General features: G+C 31.9%; 1 protein-coding gene and 2 long non-coding RNA genes across 3 annotated transcripts in view; 2 read left to right on the top strand and 1 right to left on the bottom strand.

The window, feature by feature from the left end:
- Nucleotides 1-21,459, bottom strand: part of LOC143062108 (uncharacterized) — a 121,138-nt gene that overhangs the window by 59,243 nt on the left and 40,436 nt on the right. The gene's annotated exons all lie outside the window — the stretch shown is intronic.
- On the top strand, nt 6,182-9,028 carry LOC143061925 (uncharacterized). The gene is made up of 6 exons (XM_076233790.1): nt 6,182-6,293; nt 6,695-6,844; nt 7,334-7,422; nt 7,855-7,915; nt 8,637-8,684; nt 9,015-9,028. Exons 1-6 carry the CDS (start codon nt 6,239-6,241, stop codon nt 9,026-9,028), a joined length of 417 nt encoding a protein of 138 aa, XP_076089905.1. The 5' UTR covers nt 6,182-6,238.
- LOC143062107 (uncharacterized) lies at nt 9,121-9,688 on the top strand. The gene is made up of 2 exons (XR_012974551.1): nt 9,121-9,214; nt 9,643-9,688. It is a non-coding gene; the product is annotated as an uncharacterized LOC143062107 (long non-coding RNA).

Below are 21,459 nucleotides of genomic sequence, written 5' to 3'. Positions count from 1 at the left end.
ATGGTAATACATCATGATGAGATCTACCTATTGTCCAAATAAAGTCATGATATCTTTTAACACATTTTGGGGGGACCATGTTGAAAAAAATCAATAAAAGGGAGATAACTTCTTAAGGGGAAGGTGAAATCCTACAAAAGTTCATCTGGTAAAAGTTCATGTTGAGCTCTATCGATGGTTTAATTTTGGTATTGATAACTCCAATAGAAGCGGTAGGAGGGCGAGCCAAACAAATGCTGGAAGAAAAAGAAAAAAAAACATTAGAAAAACAATAATAAGGTCTTTCCCATGTAGGGGAAAGACCTTAACAATAAGGTCTTTCCTCGGGAAGAGGAAAGACCTTAAAAAGAGCCACTCTAAAAAGAGTTATGAGAGACTATAATTTTTTTTTAAATGGTATATATACACACATAAAATATAAAACATAAAACAAATTAGAAGTATACAAATGTTAAGAATATAATAAACATGTTCTTTCACATGTAATAGGTAATCAAAAATAATAAGATGTGGGGAATTGGTCATCATTTAACATTCTTTAGATTGGCTATTTATTTTTGTGGACTAGTAGGACAGATTATTTATTTATTTATCTATTTGGGCACTTTTGAAGCATGATTTTGCATGTTCATTAAAACGAAGGACTTTTATTCCTGTACACTATTTCAAGTGGTATTCCCTAAGCTCGCGATCAGATTTAACTGCTACCAATATGTCACCAAAATATTTCTTGTTCCAGTGAAACCCAACAAACAAAACATCAAAAGGCACTAGAAAAGACTTGCAGGATATGTGGAAGTTTAGATTTGCACAAGTCATCTCACCTTAAGTATGAATTTTCTGTGGAGCTATTTGAAATTTTTGAAGTTGATGTCAATTTGGACCAACCTGCAATTCACCCGATTGCTATTTGCAGATCTCACGACCTCCTCTTATTGAAGTATAGGAATCTAAAAGCTACCAATCAGGAGCAAGCCTTCAAAACAAGCATCAAGACGGTGAATTTTTATCCTCATACAGATGAATGTAACATATGCTTTATTAATAAATGTCGTGGGAGAAAAAGAAAAAGGCAAGGTGTGAAAAAAATAGATATTATACCATTAAAATGTAAGAAAACAGAAGATCTGAATGAATCAATTGATGATGAAAACCAAACTGTCGTATCAAAGACAATTCTAGAACAACACGATTCAGAAATAAGGCAGTGCTTACCAGAAACTTTGATTTCTGATTTTGAAACCTTCGATATTAATGCAAGGAAAGACTTCCTTACTAAACTTGTCAAGCATTTGTCTAGTGAAGAATTGTCAGAGCTCATGTTTACAGTAGGAAAAGATCAAGAGGAAAGTTTAAAAAATGATATTGAAGATATTTCACAGCAGTATAAAGATCACACGTTTTTAAAAGAATTTAATGCAGACAATTGGTTGTCAAAACGTAATATGCCATTGACACGGTTTATTGAAGGATTTACAAACTTTTCAGTAGCTGTTTCAAATGAAAATCTGAAATTATCTCTCTGTAGGATAATTGAACAAATTTTTGCATTAAGATACCAGAAGCTTGTTTCTCCTATTTCGTTCCTACTTTCTCTTTATGTGTATTCAAAAACAAGTAGTAGATTAGTTGTTGACTTTTTGAGCAAGTCTAGTCCATGTGGTACTTACACTACATTGCAAAAATGGATTTCTAAATCAGGAACAACTGCTCCTCCCTGTCCACCTGGAGTTATCATGGCTGCCTTTGACAATGAACAAGTTGTAGCATATAAGAGAGGAATATCCCCAAACCAAAAGTCAAGATCTTCTGTTATTACATCATTAATATATGCTGCTATAAATTCAGATGCCAACATGCAGACCTTCATTCAAACACAGGATGAATTCAAGCCAAAAAACTGGTTCAAATTGTCTCATTTTGATGAAAAACTAAAATTTGCTGAAACAAAAGACCAAACAGAAAGGAATATACAAGCTGAAAAAATTTTAAAGGAGAAAAACTATTTTTTAAGGGGAATAAAGGAAATAAGGGATCAAGTCAACAATGAATATGAAGAACTTGAAAAATTGCATTATGAACAACTATATCATAAATTTCATAAAACATGCAATTGAAACTGTTGTTGAAGAACATACAATGGAAGGGTCTGAAAATGCATTTATGGATAATATAGACAAAAATACACACAATGAAGAAAGAATGAAAGACATTCTGATCTGCACATTATGTGGGACAGAAAATGCGAGACGTAAACTGGTCTGTGAAGGATGCAAGAATAGAGAAGGAATCAAAGAGGCAAGAACAAAAAAGTCAAATGGTTCTTGTAGCACTGTGTCATCCACAAATATCAAAACAGCTTCAAAAACACAAGAAATTCTACTTACTGACAATTCAAACCAAGATGAATATTCAAGATACCAGCATATTCCATCCAATCATCAAAACCCGACATCTGTAACAGTTGGGATGCCTGCATTTGTCAACCCTAACAGCAATGAATCCGTCTCTCTTGTAATGAGACATATTGGTATAAATTGTGGCATCAAAAGATATGGAGGAAGTGAACGAAGTTGGGCTTTTGTTTGCTGTGATGGAAGACCTCACAGTTTATACCACAAAATTTTAGAGGAATCCATTCTATGTAACTACTGCCAGAAGCCATTTCAATCTCGAAAGGTTTACAAGGACCATCATAAATCTTGCCATCAAAACTTAACATCATCCTGTTCAAGGGAATTCGATTGGGTATACATGCGCATAGGAGGAGGGCATTATGAAATGAATGTTTTAAAAGCATTTTTTGAGTTAAACTGGATACCTTATCTAGAAAAAATGTGTGAGCTCATGGGATTTAACTCAGAAAATGCTAAACACTTTGCAAAAACATGTAAAGACCACCATCTAGCCTGGCAACTATTGCTCACTTTTCATACTGCTGCTTTAAATGAAATGGTCATACCATTTGTAAGAAGTCTGATGAATACCAATGATGAACCAACAGTTGAAAATTATTTCAAATTTTATAAGCAATTTCAAGCACAAAATCCAAACCATGCATATCTCCATCTCCAAGTATGCAGATATTCCCAGGCTATTATCAACTTTCGCATGGGAATTCGACGAAATAATTCCCAATTAGTACATAGTGCAAAATTTCATCTGAAAAAACTTTTTTATGGCCGCTGTCATCCACATTACCAAAACATTGAATTATTTGATTCAATTCAGTATAAATTTATGCCAGAAGAAGTAAAAGCCTCCTGGGATAACAATACTTCATTTTCTGTAAGTGGAAACAAGTCAAAAGGACAAGATCTTGATTTTATCTTAGAAGAAAAAAACAAGGCAATTAAACAGTATTTACCAAGTGGAAGTGTGCCATCTGATGAAACCTGGAGAAATATTTGCTGCAATCTTAAATTTTTTGAAACCATTCAAGAAAAATTAGCAGAAATACTTGGATTAGGACAACAAACTGATTATGGAACTAAATTAATTGATATTTCAAATGCCATAACTAGTTTTCGGCCAGTGCTAAGAAAACATCTTGCTGCTATGGTTGATGACCACCAGTCTGTAAGTGGGAGAAAACTTCATCCCAATCTTGTAAATTTCCTAGAAACATCCACACAAAAAAGACAGGATAAAATTGACTCTAGCATTCTGGGAATAAATATTGAAAAATCAAGTGGACCTGTTTTTATTACTGATGACCAAGAAGAACTACACCAGAAAAAGATGACTAAAGCAGAGCTGAAAAATAATATAACAAAACTGATTGAAAAACTTTCTGAAAATGTTGAACTCCAAACCCATTATGTGGCAATATTAGAAAGTTTAAATGACACAAACACAAATAAAGACACATATCTAACTCTATACTTTGAACTAAAGGATGTTACTGCAAATTCAACATCTGATTCCTAAAAAGAAATAAGATAAGAAATTAGAAAGTATGATTTTCTCTCAGTATACCTATTTATATATAAATATATATTTCTATGTTTGCAGAATTTTGTACATTAATCATTATTTGTGCTGAAATAAGATCTTAGCTTCATTCTTTATTTATTTTTATAAATTTTTGCATTCATATACATTAAGATTTGTTATGTAGAATTGTATTATGATCTTATAATGCAGTGTAAATACATGTACATATCATTCACATGCATAAATCATTGTTTAAAGTTTTTTTTTTAATATATCATATAATTAATGAAACTTATTTAAGTGAGTCTTATTTAGCAAATATTAAAAGGCTGAAAGCAAGTACACAAAAAAATGTATAGTTATTTTTGGAGTTCACTTCTCAAAATTATTTGAACAGAATTTACGTCATCATAGAAATATTGCTTCGTTATTTTTTATTAACTAAAGGATGTTACTGTAAAGTCAACAACTGTATACATATTTATATATAACAGGCTAATATTTAAAGTTGGAATTATTTTTAATTATGGAATTGCATGTTTGGATTATTTCTTGTGCTTGAGATTCTTAATGTTTATTCTGTATTTCAATGTTCTGTGTGGCGCACAACACTTTCTATTGCAAATGAGATAGAACATTTTTAAAAGAATGTACTGAGTGGTGCACAACACTTCTTCTTTAGTTTCAGAAAACCATCAACATACTGATGTTTACTTTCCGGCAACTATCTATACAAAATATATTGTATAGAAAGTGTTATTCGAGGCTGAAAACTTTATAATACAGATTAAAGCACAAGAAATTAGGAAATTTTGAAATAATACCCTGTTATATATTTCTACATTTCTAAATGAAACATTACTGACTGTTGTAAGCTAATGTAAACTCATTTGTATTAGAATTACACTTAACTTCTATTAATATATTACATTTTACTGTAATATTACATTTTACTATATTACAAAATACTGTAATATTACAAAATACTGTAATATTACAAAATACTGTAATATTACTTTTTACTATAATATTACATTAAGCTATAATACTACATTTTACTGTAATATTTGTGAAAATCATTATTTACCCTAACATCATTTTGATTCAAGATCAACTTTTAAAAAAGCTTTTATTTTCTCCTTTCTTTATTAACTATGAATGTTCGAAATTCATTTGAATATTTGCAACTTTTAAAGAAAAACAATAAGTGTTACCTCTGTCTATTACTTATACATTATTTAAACTCCTTCATTTTCACACATCCTAAACCATGTAAATGCAGAAGTAATTCAGTCCTTTTGTATTCATGAATTAATGAATATGCAACTTATCATCTGAGAATCTAAATTTTAGTATAACGAAACAAGTGGTCAAATTAAAATGTACATTGAAATTTTCCTTTTCTTTTAATTTCTTTCTTCTAATTCCGTCTGTCATAATTGTATAAGAAATACATTAACGTTTAAATTAGTTTATATATTTATACAGCATGTTATATTTTTTTTAAAAATTCTTTCTGGCTCATGTTAACATGGGAAGGCATTATATTTGACAATATCTTTATACCAAGCATTGTAAGCCAGATGTAAAATGTTTTTCAATTGTCTGAAACTAGTCATTATTATATGTAATTTTAAAATATGCATATTATGTAAATGTAAAATTTTAGTAAAACTATTGATGTCTAAAAAAAATTGATAAGTCAATTGGATGTTTTAGCAAAGGTATTTGAGTATCAAATTCAATCAGTTTTTGATCTCAAAATGAATATTGACAGCTATTTTTCAAATTTCCATTCCTATTTCAAATTATTGAAATAAAATATTTCTAGTTAAATGTATTCTATATATTGATGGTTTGCTTCTTTATACAGATCTGAAGATATAATTGAAAAAACAAATAAACTAAAGCCTGGAAAAAATAAGCAACATTGTTCGGATGAGGAATTGTTTAACGCGCTAAGGAGCAATGAAAGGAGGATGAAATCAAATGCCTTAAAACAAATTTCTAAGCAGATTAAAAGACTTGCTGACCTTCAAACTATAGAATTGTCTGTGGTATTTTGTGTTAGAGACAACGTTCAAGAGAGACAACTCATAAAGTTTTGTGGGTCTGGGGAGTTTTTACAGAATTTAAAAGAAGGCAAACCTATTTTAGGCGTGGAAGAAATTAAGCGTTTATCAAAGACACAAGAAGGATATTTGCCAAGGATAGAACATACTGTGCCCCTTCAAATGCTACTCCCTCAAAGTTGTCATGTGGACCAGGCGTGTCAAAACAAATTGCAAGTAGACAAAAAGAGATGTTGGAGGCAACAAGTATTGTAACTGAAGACCAGGATAATTCCTTTTCTATAGGTTTGTGTTTGAATTAAACCCTAGTTTTTTTTTCTCTATTTTTCCACTGCAAAAAAAGAAAAAAAAACCTAAGTTTTTCAATAATCAAAATAAGTTCTTTTCATACTGCTAAATATCCAATAAAAAATTCCCCTAAATTGTATGGTTCATGATACAAGAATATTTTTATACTGTTTTCATAGTAAATATTTTTGTGCAAATTTTATCTATTTTCGTCAGTGTTTGAACTTTTAACTTTCAAGGGATTGCGTACTAATGTCGAAAATTCATATTGTTAAATATGAGGTTTCCTGTAAAATCAATATTAATATGAATGTAACCTGATTTAATCTGAAAACATAATAAATTTTACAAGCAAATGCAAGTCTTTTATGCTAAAAGTTAAGATTTATACAATTTAGATTCACCAAGCACGAAATCACAACAATCTAGTAACAAGAAGGTAGACAATGTGGACCAACGGAAGCCAAAGAGGTCAAAGACAAAGACTAAAAAGGCCAGCTCTTCAAAAGATGAAAGGGGCCAAAGGACTAAAAGAAAGCTAATTGATGGTAAGAATCTTATTGGATTGATTAAATGGAAACTTTATATTATTTCATATACTGATTCTTAAACTGTGCATTTGGATTTTTTCGTCCATTTTTACGAGTTGTTTCACATTGATGTCTACTGGGTCTTGCATTAAAAAAAATGTTTGACTTTATCAAAAGTTAAATTCTGGGAGTTTTAAAAATTGAAGAAATTTATACTATATATTCATATTTTAGTTTTTGGGTCCCATGTTCAAGTTTGTCCAAAAAGTCAAAAATAAAACTTTGTTTGATTTCATCAAAAAATAAACTCTTGGTAACTTGGAGATCGCGAATCTATTTCGATTTTGAATAATAGACCACTAAGGTAAAAAGTTCAATATCACATTTTGTTAGTTCTTTGAACACATTCGTTTGTTGTCAGAAACCTATGCTGTTTCAAATGGTAAAGATCACAATCAAATTTTTGTTCAAATATGACACTACTTTTTTCTTATTTTTTTTTTTCAGAAACAGATTCTTTGGAACAAAATGATAATCATTCAAATGAAAATTTCAACAAAAATGATGAAGATTATCATGACATATATATTGCAGAGGTAATGAAGAGTTTTTATTGTTATTACTTTTCTTTTCTTTGCAAGGTGTGGTGTTTTGAACCTGTTATAGAATTCTATGAAAATTTGAGTAAATTATAAAGCCGATTATTTTAGAAAGATTAAAATAGTGAAAATTCTTAAAGGTCATGGCAAAAATCAAATGTATTTCTGGCCATACTTTTACTTCTATAATAAAGCCTGATTTTTTAAAAGCAAAAATTGCATTTTAAGGTATTTTCTGCTTATGTGTCAGTTTTTTGCATCTTAAACACTTTCTTGGTTAAAAATGTTTATTCTGAATATTGCTAGATCTTACACATTATCTGTTAAAAGTTATTTCTAACAAACGTATATGAATGTTCAAAACAGTAAAGTTTAACTTTTCAAAGTGATTCTATCAAATATGTCTTACTAAAACATCTGTTTCTGCAGGTTGAAACACAAAATATATCTGTGGATAACGAGAAGGAGGAAGAAGAACAGATGCATTTAAGTAAGTTCCTTCAAAAAATGAATACCACTTTGATTGGTTTTAAAAACAAAACAGTTTAAATCCATTTCATTGCACTTTTCATAATAGTTTTAACACAGAATTGTTTTTGGGCGAAATAATATCTTATTCGTTTCATAATTTGTTTATGAAATATTTAATATAAATTGATTCATTCATCAAAGCAAATTTTAGACAAAAATCTTATATTATCTATCATATTCAACAACTTATATTTAATCAAAAGAATAGACCTCAGTGTATACCATAGCTTAGTGCATGTAGTGAAAATACCATATGTGAAGATTACTAGAAAGATAAATTGATTTGACAATTATCTGATAAATTTTTATAACTGTGGTTTTAACTACATCCTGGCATCTATCTTATTTTAGACACTCATGATAAGGTTAGGTTTTCACTTGCATTTAATATAATCATGAAACTGAAAACCCTGACCTTTTGATATATCTATAATACTTATTTCCCGCTTCTTTCATATAAAATGGGTGTCTCATCCCTACCTCTCAATACATATGTAGCAAGTGGACCCCCCAGGAAATGTATGTTTTGAAGATGGATTATTTGCTGAAAATAAGAGAAAACAAAACATAGACCTATATATATTTAAAGAAAGATACATTCCCCTTTTTCTATCTTCTGTTAAAACAAGAAATTTAATGACAATTAAATAGCCCGATTAATTTATAGTTTCTCTTCATAGGTGATACAGAAAGAGAAGATCAAGGAATACCTATCATTAAGGCCCCAGGTACTATACTGGAATACTTTTGTTCTTTTTTTTCTTTTTTTTATAATGTATTGTAAAATTATTATGTTGAATTATGTATGCCCCATTTGGGTAAAATAAGCATTTTACAGCTTGTTGTTCGATGTGAGCCAAGGTTCCCTGTTGAAGGCCGTACATAGACCTATAATGGTTTACTTTTATAAATATTTCTTGACAAAAATTCTGTATCAAAAAACTATGATGTGTCAAATGTTTATTTACTAGTCAAATTCAGACCTGTATAAAGCTTGAATATAATGTGTTCATTTTTGCTATTCCTGTTCAGAGTTAAACCTTTGCATTTGTATTCAGCTGGGCTCGGCTAAGCAGTATATTAAAAAAAACAGAAATAAAAGTAATATGGCTGGAAATGTATCTTCTTTAGAAATTACAAATATGCTTTGCTATTATCTTTAATAGAAAAAAAGAAGCGAAGAAATTCTAAAAATAAAGACCAAGAAGCTCCTTCAATTGTCCCAATTGACCATATTGCAACAGAAGACATCAATAGTGTAAGTATTTATATGAACTTAATGATCATCAAAGTTCTAACATACCCTTCAGGTAAAAACTTAGGCTTATAAAATTTTTTTCTAGCCAAATGCGCTTTTGTCTGTACATGACTCATCAGTGACCAACTTATCAAAATAAATATAAGGCTTAAAATAAGTAGAATGTGGCAGTCAATTGTCACCAGCAAACTGATTTGATTAATAAAATTCTTTTGATCTTTTTATAATTTGAATACATTCCGGCGAAAAAAAAAGTTTCTCTAGTTCTTAGTAATTTATCCCTTTCCGCACCAATTGTATAAATAAATATCACTGTGGAGAGTGGATAAATATCCTATCGCAATCAATGCAGTGATAGAATATAAATATATATAAGGTAATTAATTTAATAGCTAAATATTTTGGTTCAATTTACTAATTCTTTGTAGGATAACACAAGAAACCAAATAAATGAAGATGTGACTGCAGAGGAAGGTAAGCAAATAAATAACCAGTATGTCAATCAGCTGATGATTTAGAATTAATAATTCAATCAGTTTTATATTTTTTACCCTCCAAATAATATAGTCTTCAGTCAACAAATGATAAAGACCATTGGGCTTGTATGTACTTTATATATACCCAATCAATCGTATGACACTTCAGATAAAACTGATAATGTTACAGATGATTATTCTCTCTCAAAAGTTGCTGACACATTAAAAATTCCTTCCCAGAATTGTAATCTTATTTCTGGCTTACATTTTCTGGCGTTTTAATAAGTTGAAATTTCAAAATAATGAGATTAAAAGCATCAACCAATAGTGAATAGTTCAGTGAAAATACTGTTGTGCACTGAAACATGCCAAATGACAAGAAAAAATATAAAAAAATATTGAGTTATATTTGATAGACCTCAGTGATATTGTTTGCCTTAAATTAGTGGAGAATAAAGGCTTTTTCCTCTGGAGAAGAATCCCATTTTGTAAAAAAATGGCTTAAAATTATTCCCAAAAAGACAATTTTTTTTCCCAAACAGTGCTGTCTCAGTAGAAATTGTGCATGAATACAAACTGAAAAACACTCATTTGAACATTTTTCATGGCTAAAATGACTATATTTTCAGATTTTAGGGTCTATTTATGTATCATCACTGACAAAATGAAGTCTTATTTTAAAGCAGGGTTTGACTCTTGACAATGGCTCTGTAAATTGAAGTTTCAGTCAAGTTCATGGTTGATTTTAATTTTCCCAATTTGATGAAGATGACGCATATTTTCCCAATAAAAAAGGGTAAAGGTAGTTTTGAAAAAAGCCAACAATATCACTGGACCTGTATGAAATCAACAGATACTGAAGCAATTTAGCTGCAAAATGTAACGTCTTAAGAAATTAAAAATGTACTTTACTTCATTTTTAATGGCAAAAAAGAAACGAAGAAATACTAAAAAAAAAGATCAAAGAACTCTTTCCCATGACCATATAGACCAGGATGCATCACAAGACTTCCAAAATGTAAGTATTTTATATGAACTTAATCATTAACAGAGAACACAGAGAACAGTAGCTTACATATTTCCAAATGTAGACTTTTCATAAGGTAAACTCCACATGTAAAGTGTGTTTACATTATTGTTAACCAGTTTATATAAATGAAGTCATAATGTTTGTATGTCCATATGCCATCCCGGGGCCTTAATTTTGTTTATAAAATACCTATTCCCTATTCTTATATTTTGTATATATCAAAATAAAATAGTTTGCATATCATAAGTGTTCTAGCATTTATATGTTATTTCTCCTTCCGATCAAAATCAAATAATTTAATTTATTTATTCTTTGTAGGATTCAAATTCCCAATCAGATCACGATGTAACTGCAGAAAAGGGTAAGCACACATGTGTATTTAATGAATAACTATCAAAATATGTCATTTGATTGACCATTAAGACTAAACAGTTAAATCTAATTTCTTAAAATTTTTTTCTTTAAATAATAAATTCATTTTTTGTCGAGCCTGCAACTTTTGTTGCAGAAAGCTCGACATAGGGATAGTGATCCGGCGGCGGCTACGGCGGCGGCGGCTACGGCGAACTTCTTAAAAGCTTTATATTTTAGAAGGTGGAAGACCTGGATGCTTCATACTTTGTATATAGATGCCTCATGTTACGAAGTTTCCGTCAGTAACATGTCAAATAACCTTGACCTCATTTTCATGGTTCAGTGACCACTTGAAAAAAAAGTTCAGATTTTTTGTAATGTTGAATTCTCTCTTATTATAAGTAATAGGATAACTATATTTGATATGTGCGTACCTTGAAAGGTCCTCATGTCTGTCAGACAGTTTTTACTTGACCTCGACCTCATTTCATGGATCAGTGAACAAGGTTAAGTTTTGGTGGTCAAGTCCATATCTCAGATACTATAAGCAATAGGGCTAGTATATTCGGTGTATGGAAGGACTGTAAGGTGTACATGTCCAACTGGCAGGTGTCATCTGACCTTGACCTCATTTTCATGGTTCAGTGGTTATAGTTAAATTTTTGTGTTTTGGTCTGTTTTTTTCATACTATATGCAATAGGTCTACTATATTTGTTGTATGGAATGATTGTAAGGTGTACATGTCTAGCGGGCAGATGTCATGTGACCTTGACCTCATTTTCATGGTTCAGTGGTTATAGTTAAATTTTTGTGTTTTGGTCTGTTTTTTTCATACTATATGCAATATGTCTACTATATTTGTTGTATGGAATGATTGTAAGGTGTACATGTCTAGCGGTCAGATGTCATGTGACCTTGACCTCATTTTCATGGTTCAGTAGTCAAAGTTAAGTTTTTGAGTTTTGGTCTTTTTATCTAATACTATATGCCATAGGTCAACTATATTTGGTGTATGGAAATATTTTATGATTTTTATGTCAGTAGTGCAGGTTTCTTTTGACCGTGAACTCATTTTCACGGTTCATTGCACAGTGTTAAGTTTTTGTGTTTTGGTCTATTTTTCTTCAACTATAAGTAATAGGTCAACTATATATGTTGTATAGAATCATTGTTAGCTGTACATGTCTGCCTGGCATGGTTCATCTGACCTTGACCTCATTTTCATGGTTCATTGGTCTTTGTTTAGTTATCTTGGTTAATGTTAAGTTTATGAGACAGTTGTAATAAAGCTTTATACTTAGGACTATCAACATAATATCAATGATTAGTATAGAAGGCGAGACATTTCAGCGTGTGCACTCTTGTTTTTTATTAAACTGGTAAAAGATAAATTGCCATTCCCTAAAAAAAATGCTGACATTTTGGAAATTCCTAACCTTATTTCCTGTTTACAATTTTGTTTTGTTAGATGCATATGTCAATATAATGAGTTAATTAGCATCAACAGCTGGTGAACACCACTTGCTAAAATAAAAAGATAATAAGATTGATGATACATTTATAAATGTGGTTTTTAAAACCCACTAAAACCCACTTCCTTATTATATTTTATCTGCTTTAAGATGCTTATGATTGATTAATGCTTATATTGATATAAATGCTCAATCATTATATAAACTAAAAGAAATTAAATTGAAAATGAATAAAGATGAAATATATATGAACTTGTTATAAATTTATTCTTTCAGATACAGAAAAAACATGGGAGATAAACTCATTTTATGCAGTTGCATTTGAGGATCGATGGTATCCCGGAGTGGTGACTGCCATCCAAGGAGACAACAAGGACTGGGCATCCATCAAATATATGCACCCTAGTGGTGAAAATTTTAAATGGCCCGGCAAAGAAGACTCTGCATTAGCACATATAAATGCAATGCTCTGCAGAGTCAATGTTAATATCTTGGCAAATGGTCGTTTATGGACAGTGTCCAATATTGGCAAAATTGATAATTTATACAAAAGTCAATCAGAACTACAAATTGTTGAAATTGATTATCAATAGACTATGTTGTTACTGTTTATAACATGCATCAAATTCAATTTAAAGATCATTTCAAAGTGAATTGTCCTTTATATATCAAAGAGAATAAAAAATATTTGTTAAAGTATTTAAACAGGGTGTTTTTGCTAGATTCAAAGAATTATCCAAGGAGACAAAATATTTGGCTAACTTCCTCACCTAAAACACCTAAAATTCAATCAAAGCTTTTTGCTATTCATTATATCAAATTAAATCAAAAATAAAAACACATGTAATCTTTTCCATATTTTCCTTTGTATAAATTATCAATTTTGCCAATATTTGCCATAGTCAACAACATAACAGCCTTATAAAATAGGATGTATAATGCCATAAAGAGGTGGAAGATGAATTTCATTTTTTCATAACATGTACAGAACTTATTAGACCTAGTCTTCTTGTGAAGAATGTAATATATTTATTAATTAAATATATCGTTAACAGCATAAGTGAAATGTATAATGTAATAATTGTAAACTGTGTGCGATTGGTGACTAACATTATAATGTAATATTTCAAGATATTTAAAATGATAATTTTATAGAGGAGGTATGTTGTAAAATCTCTATTATTTTCAGTGCTACATTATTGTATTGTTTTCCATCTATCATTTTGTTATTTATATGTTTTGTTTTTGGTTTTTTTATTTAGAAACAATCCTATATTGTTTGGATTTTAAAACTTATAAAAATTCTTATTCTTATTCTCTGAGGGTTCAAGAGTCATAGGGTTTAATTTTGTATACAACACTTGTACATTGAACAAATAAATGACCAACCTTAAAACTTGTATTGGAATGAAAATGGAATTTTACAATAAGCAACATTTTATTATCTTAGTAATAGCTTTAATCTATTACAGTATTGGTCCTTTAGATCAAACTAACAGCACTACCGTAATGAGATTCCAGTTCATTTTTTTCAATAGACAACTATTATATAAATTTAAAATGTACCATTTCAGGGACGTTTGCTTACGAACAGACACACAGTTATCCGTATCCAATGTAGTGCAGAGCTCGCCAAAATTGGAAATAAGCATCGTGGAGGTAAATCCATTGTTCAAATGGAATTCTGTTTATCTTCCTTGGTCCAATCATAGCCCGGATTTGAACCATATCAAGGATGTATGGGACACTATTGGGCGTAATTTGCACAAAAGGACACCCCAGTCCAAACACGTGATGAAATAATCAATGCCCTTCATCAGAAATGGTTGCTGCTACCTAAGCAACAAATTAGTCGATTTATGGCAGAAATCATGAGACGTTAAGTGGCGGTTGACCGTTTAAATGGAGACTGCGCACAAAGTGCTATTTCTTTGGCGTATAACGATTAACCATGATGTGAACAATCATCTTAAGATTAATTTTGAAATGTCTGACATTGTAAAGTTCGACTACAGTAAAAGTTGTAAAATGCAGTTTTTTGTACAAAAAACACCTCATTTTGTTTTTAGAATTGTGGTTAGATAAATGTTTTTTTTCAAACATTTTTTGTTCGTTAAAATGCCAATGTTTTCATAAACTATGTTTCAATATTATTTTACAAATATTTTATCATATTCCATCCAAAATACAGGCTGATTATTCAAGTTTTAAAAAATCAATATTTTGCAGTACTTTTTTCCATGTGTATATATAAAAAAAGAAACATTACTTTGCTTTTTAAGTAAAATATATTTAATATATAAGTTTGTAATATTTTCACAATTAAAACTAATGACCTGAATAATCTATTCATGATCATTTAGTATTTTCTTTTAAATTCGAAGATAACTTTACGCCATTTTCCGATTTCAAACAAATACGCATTTTTTCAACCATTTACCTTTATAGAGATGGAACTGAGTTGTCCTTTTGATCATTAAATGTATCGAGCACTATTCAATGTCTCTAGAATGACTTTGAAAGGCGCTAAAGACTCGTCTTAGAGATACTGGTACAACATTTTAACTTCCTCCGAGGTTGCAACTCACGTGAAACGAAGTTATGTGAAGATTGGCCAATCCGCATTATTTATCTCCGTAATCGATTTGGAGAAACTCATGGAAGAAACAAAAATAGGCTATATGCGCAAACAGTTTGTAACCGACTTCATCTGGGCAGCCTAAGAGCTCGTCGTTCGTTGAAGTGATCTTTCCTTACGCAGAATCGAAGGATGTCGCGAGTTGAATGAAGAGGGTACGGATTCGATGACATAGACTAACATGGAGACTAATCCTTTTTACCGCTGAATCGAAATTCAACTTGACATTTATCGATGGCAGAGACATGGTCTGCCGCAGGTACAAGGCATGCTTTTTGATGCGTGCGTACAGGAAACAAATTGGCTTTAGGGTGGCGAATTAATGGTATGGGATGGATAACCTACCAGGAACGCCCCGATCTGACAATTAGTGAAGGAAACCTAAATGCAAAATGGTATAGGAACGAAATTCTGGCTCCACTAGTTCTCCCGTTTCTCCGAAGGCATCGTTAAACTACATTTTAAACAGAAAACGCCCGTTGTAAACACATTTTAATGAATTTTGGAGAATAATCGCATTCGAGTGTTGCCGTGGCCAGTATTGTCTTCAGATTATCGCCAATGGGACATCTTTGGGACGAACTTGGACGACTCACCAAAAAGAGCCCAAATCCATCGGAAACGGTCATCCAACTTGAATAATACTTTTCAGGGAAAGTAACAACAGAAAGGGTCATTGATAAAAAAGACGATCAAGAATAGTTTCTTCAGATACTGGAACATGAATTACCACAATATCACCATCCTGAAACCTCTGAGGGCCATTTCGGATTCTGTAATGAAATGTTGGTTCATTCAAAAGCACGTATGAAACGTATATAAAATGGATGCAAATAAAATATGATGCAGCAATAAAAGAACGTGAAAATAAAATAATGAACAAGCTGGACAAGTATGACCACAAATTCAAACCTGCAGAACCATTGATTTGTTAACTTCACGAAAATAAAACGGCAGCTGAGATCCAGGTGATGAATGTTTGGTAAGCAAAACAAGAAGAACAAGAAAGAGAAATTGAATAGATTCACGGAGTGAGATGTGTTGAGACAAACTAGAGTAGATATTGAAACCGTAAAAATTGAGGGTAATACGTTGCATCATACTCATACCTCTCGTAAATACCACTCACATGGCGTTTACTATGTGCCGCACTCAATGTAATGTCACGTCACTTTGACATCTATCTATGATTAATACATCTCTCACATAGTTAAGAAGTCCTTTATTTCTATTTTAAGAAAGGAAAAGTAATACAAAGCTAAAAGCCATTTGTTCCGGAAATGAACGAGCACTTACAAGACTTTAGAAGAATTTTGGATACATAACTGGATAGTTTCGATTTAAAAATTGAGAAATTTTAGATTCATACTAACAAAATATGACATTTAAATAGGTCATCATGATAAAATTGCAGAAGATTCCTCTTATAAAAAGGTGGTGGAAGAGATTTAGCAAACAAATCCGTAAATGTTCGTTAAGATTAAGAAATCCGTCAAATTATATTTTTTTTTTATTCAATCCTCACAATCATCTAGTTATAACTTACCCGTCAATACTATCGTATTCTTTAAGATAGCCATGTTACTGCCTCTATACACCAATACATATCATAATTTCACCTACAGACAATGTGTACCAGCAAGTCACTCCTCTCTATAGCACCGGCACGCTAATTAAATTGGTGCACGTCGACATCTCTTGTTTAATAGAATGCAGCATATATTCATAGTAGTTACTCTGATTTATCAGAGAAAACCGCTGAATCATTGGTTACAAGTAGTAACCTTTACATTCTCATAACCTTTACAGTCTTGGAGAATCATCGAGAATATACACCTTCTAGAGATGTTAGTTTAATCATAGTTATTTCGGAAACAAGTTATTATGAGTTAAATTACTAGTAATCATACCCCTTTCAACTTTTATTGTGCGAGTGCTGCTCTTTTTTTTAAGCTAACAAGTTGTCTTTTACGTGCAAGTGGTATGGCTCTCTTTTAACACGTGATCAGTCGCGTATCCTTCCGACAGACTATCGTTGTTCCAGAAGATAATACTCGCAAATGGTGTGAATGAAGAGCCGAAAATTTGGTCCCTGAAATTGTCTCCCAGAAACGGAGATGGAACCACGAACCTTTGTGTTTGAAAATAGAGGTTGTGACTCCATGTCTTATTGTTTGAATCAAGAAATAAATGACTGAGAATACCTTTCCATTCCTCCAAGAGATCATTTACATCACCCCAATTATACGATTATAGATGCGATACGCGGTATTCAGAAGTTCGGGAACCCTGTTTTTCCTCATTGTTAAAATTCTGGAATTGGTAATCACGCGGAACTGACCCTGCTGTATAATTTAGTATGTCTGCATACAAGTTACACTTCACCTTATTATCTTTCATATTTCTTATAAGTTGCGGCCACATGTCCTAAGTCGGTCTCTGTTTGGTGGTGTTTTTGTTGGTTAAGAGATCATCTAAAGTACCAATCACGCAAGTGCGAATATATTTGGCTTTAAAGTATTAGTTCATCTTCCCCATCATGGTATGATCTCAGTGATCGAGAAAAACTCGAGTTTCCTCAAATCTTACGGGATCGATAGAGTAGACATCAACGCAGTGTATTATACATAGTACTTTGATCTCTTTGTTGTTGAATTCGGTAATCTTTTCCGTCCATAGTTTTAATATGAAAATGCTTAACTTGAATATGGAATGAAAAGCAACCTGGATCATCACAACTTCTTGGTCTAGGGCGGCACTTAGTCATATTGGCAAGTAAAACATAAATGATGCGAAGAATAAAGGTGAATTCTTTATTCTGTTGAAACAGAACTGTAATCCAAGTTTCACTCAAACGAACAACGATCAAGCATCGTTTCTCGAATTTACGTCGAAATATTTTATCCGTTTAACAAACTTTTCTATAGAGACACCTAGACCGATTTGTACTTTTGTGAAGATGAGGTTTGTTAAACGGCTGACTAGATGAAGTCGGTTATATAGTGCATAGTTAACAACCTATGTTCTTTAACTCACATAGTTGCGAGTCGTTGTATTCTTATGTTGAGCATCGACTGCTTATTTGCAATAGGCGAGTGACTTATTTCAAAAAGACACTTAGTTAACAACCCTAATGGACCTATCTTACGCACGGCTGTATTATATATACACATGGAAAAAAGTATTGCAGCACCTTGATTTTTTAAAACTTGAAAAATCAGCCTCTTTTTTGGATGAAATATAATAAAATATGTGTAGGATATTATTGAAACATAGTTTATGATAACATTGGCAACCACAATTTTAATAACAAAATGTAGTGTTTTTTGTACAAAAAATGCATTTTTCAACTTTTACTGTAGTCGAACTTTACAATGTCAGGTATTTCAAAATTAATCTTCAGATGACTGTTCGCATCATGGTTGGTCGTTATACGCCAAAGAATTAGTACTTTGTGCGCAGCCTCCAATCAAACAAATTACCGCATCTCAACGTCTTTTGATTCCTGCGATGAATCGGATAATATGTTGTTAAGGTAGCAGCAACCATTTCTGATGAAGGGCATTGTTTATTTCATGATGTGTTTGAACTGGTGTGTCCTTTTGTGCACTTTCCGCCCAATAGTGTCCCATACATCCTTGATATGGTTCAAATCCGGGCTACGATCTGGCCATGGAAGATGAACCGAATTCCATTTGAACATTGGATCTTCCTCCACGATGCTTATTTCCAATTTTGGCGAGCTCTGCACTACATTTGATACGGATAACTGTGTGTCTGTTCGTAAGCAAACGTCCCTGAAATGGTCTTATCGCACAATAACCAGTAGAGATGATTCAATCTCGAACAATTATTGTTAAAAGGCTCCTGTATGCCCACCTCTCTCTTTTCAGGATTGTATTGTATGCAATGGGTTTCTTTCTGACTAAGCTTCATCATGCTTGATTTTCCCTAGCAGGTGGCATAGGGGGTCTTTTTGATCTCGGATAGTCTTTTATATCGTGTATTGCCTAATTTTTAATCTCTAAACGACTTATAGTGGAAAAGTGATGAACGACAATACGTGCAATTGTCACAGCGACATTCCTTCCTCTCTCATGCTGATAATCTGCCATCTTACTGCTGTTATGAGTTGTGGAGGACCTACTTCAAGGTGTCAATCACATAACTTTATAAACTTGGTTATTTAAAGTGTTGAAAACAATGAGGATAAAAACACATGTTTTGCTGTGTACGGGTACAGGAGCTGCATGTGCAGATAAGAACTTATCGAGTCGATAATTATTGATAAAACTTAATATTTAAATAGTGTTTAACTAGTTCTATTTTAACAAATTATATCATAACAAAATATAGAGTGTTTTTTTAATTTCAATTCCAATTTGGTTATATACCAGCTGCCATTCGCACTAAAGTTCTTTTTATCTTCGTCGTTTTCTTTTCGACATACCCTTGAAAAAGAAAATCAGTCAGTAATCAGCATTTTTTTATCAGTATTTACATAACACATTTTACAAACTCTTTTATCATGTTATTCGGATGGGGAAATTATGACTTTATATGACAAGAAATTGCAAATTAGTCTTTGCTGACTATGATATGTTTTTTTTTTTTGGTTTTCGCGTTCTTGTCTGACAGTTGAGTTTTTCATTAAAAGTTTTTAGTTCCTTTCGACAAAATTGAACATAGCATTATTCTTACTACATTTGTATAAACTTCAAGATTATAATTATTTTTTTTAAAACCGGTTTTTTTCTAAAGTGAATATTGATCAATATTTTCGAAGGGTTAAATATTTCTCAGTGATGTCCTGCCATGGCTTTGTTTAAATTTGTTTGTTAGCTTTTTGTTCATGAATTTTTGTCTCTAATATTTAATTAACTATGCATTTGTATTCAGATATATTGCAGATCAAATATATTCGTTCATTGTGTAATCATACGTTTTTTGATTGAGTTAAGTCTACCAATTGATATTTTATCGTGTGTTTTTCTATGTTGTGATGTTATGCTATTGTTTCAGAAAAAGGGAGAAGGTTTGGATCCATTAAAACGTTTAATCCCGCTGCAAATGTTTGCACCTGTCCTAAGTCAGGAATCTGATGTACAGAAGTTGTCGTTTGTTTATGTAATATATACGTGTTTCTCGTTTCTCGTTTTGCTTATATAGATTAGACCGTTGGTTTTCCCGTTTGAATGGTTTTACACTAGTAATGTTTGGGCTCTTTATAGTTTGTTGTTCGGTGTGAGCCAAGGCTCCGTGTTGAAGGCCGTACTTTAACCTATACTGGTTTACTTTTTAAATCGTTATTTGGATGGAGAGTTGTCTCATTGGCACTCACACCACATCTTCCTTTTTCTATAGCACCCTTTAAAGTCTTACGCAAACGATGCGCCTGTTTTCCCTTCACAGGACATTCACTGATATATTGTAGACGAAATGCGCGTCTGGCGTAAATATAAATTTAAATACTGGTATCTATGATGAGTTAAAACTTAAAATGCAACCACTGAGTCGACGCCATTGCTGGTAGAGATTTATTTCCCCGAGGGTATCACCAGCCCAGTAGTCATCACTTGTGTTGACTTGGCTTATCATTGATATAATCTTATAAATTAACACCGTTTTGAATTTTTGAAAAAACTAAGGTTTTTCTACACCAGGAATAGACTGCCTTACCTGTATTTTGCAAAACTACTAGGAATGTTATGTTCTCAATGTTCTTCAACTTCGTCCTTTATTTTGGCCTTTCAATCATTATTTTGATTCGAGCGTCACTAATGAGTCTTTGTAGATGAAACGCGCGTCTGGTATTTATGATGAGTTTTTTTGTGTTATGCCGCTGCTGGATGACCCCCCTAATTTTTTGCCTTTTTTTAAAATTTTGAGCTCTAGTTTCAGATTTTTTAACAAATCACCCTTCGATACCTAGTGCAAAAGAAGCGCCTGTTTCTGCTCTACAAGACCTATATAGTCATACCCCGTGACACCCCTCATTATTTTTCTCTAGAACTCCTGGAATAGGCCGACCCTACCCCCATTTTTTGGACAATTTTTTCGAATTTTGAGCTCTAGTTTCAGATTTTTTAACAAAGCGCCCTTCGATACCTAGCGCAAAAGAAGCGCCTGTTTCTCCTCTACAAGACCTATATAGTCATTCCCCGTGACACCCCTCATTATTTTTCTCTAGAAGTCCTAGAATAGGCCGACCCCCCTAATTTTTTGACATTTTTTTCAAATTTTGAGCTCTAGTTTCGGATTTTTGAACATAGCG

Source organism: Mytilus galloprovincialis, chromosome 2, assembly GCF_965363235.1.
Source record: "Mytilus galloprovincialis chromosome 2, xbMytGall1.hap1.1, whole genome shotgun sequence".
NCBI lineage: Eukaryota > Metazoa > Mollusca > Bivalvia > Mytilida > Mytilidae > Mytilus > Mytilus galloprovincialis.
This window is presented reverse-complemented; position numbering and strand designations above follow the sequence as displayed.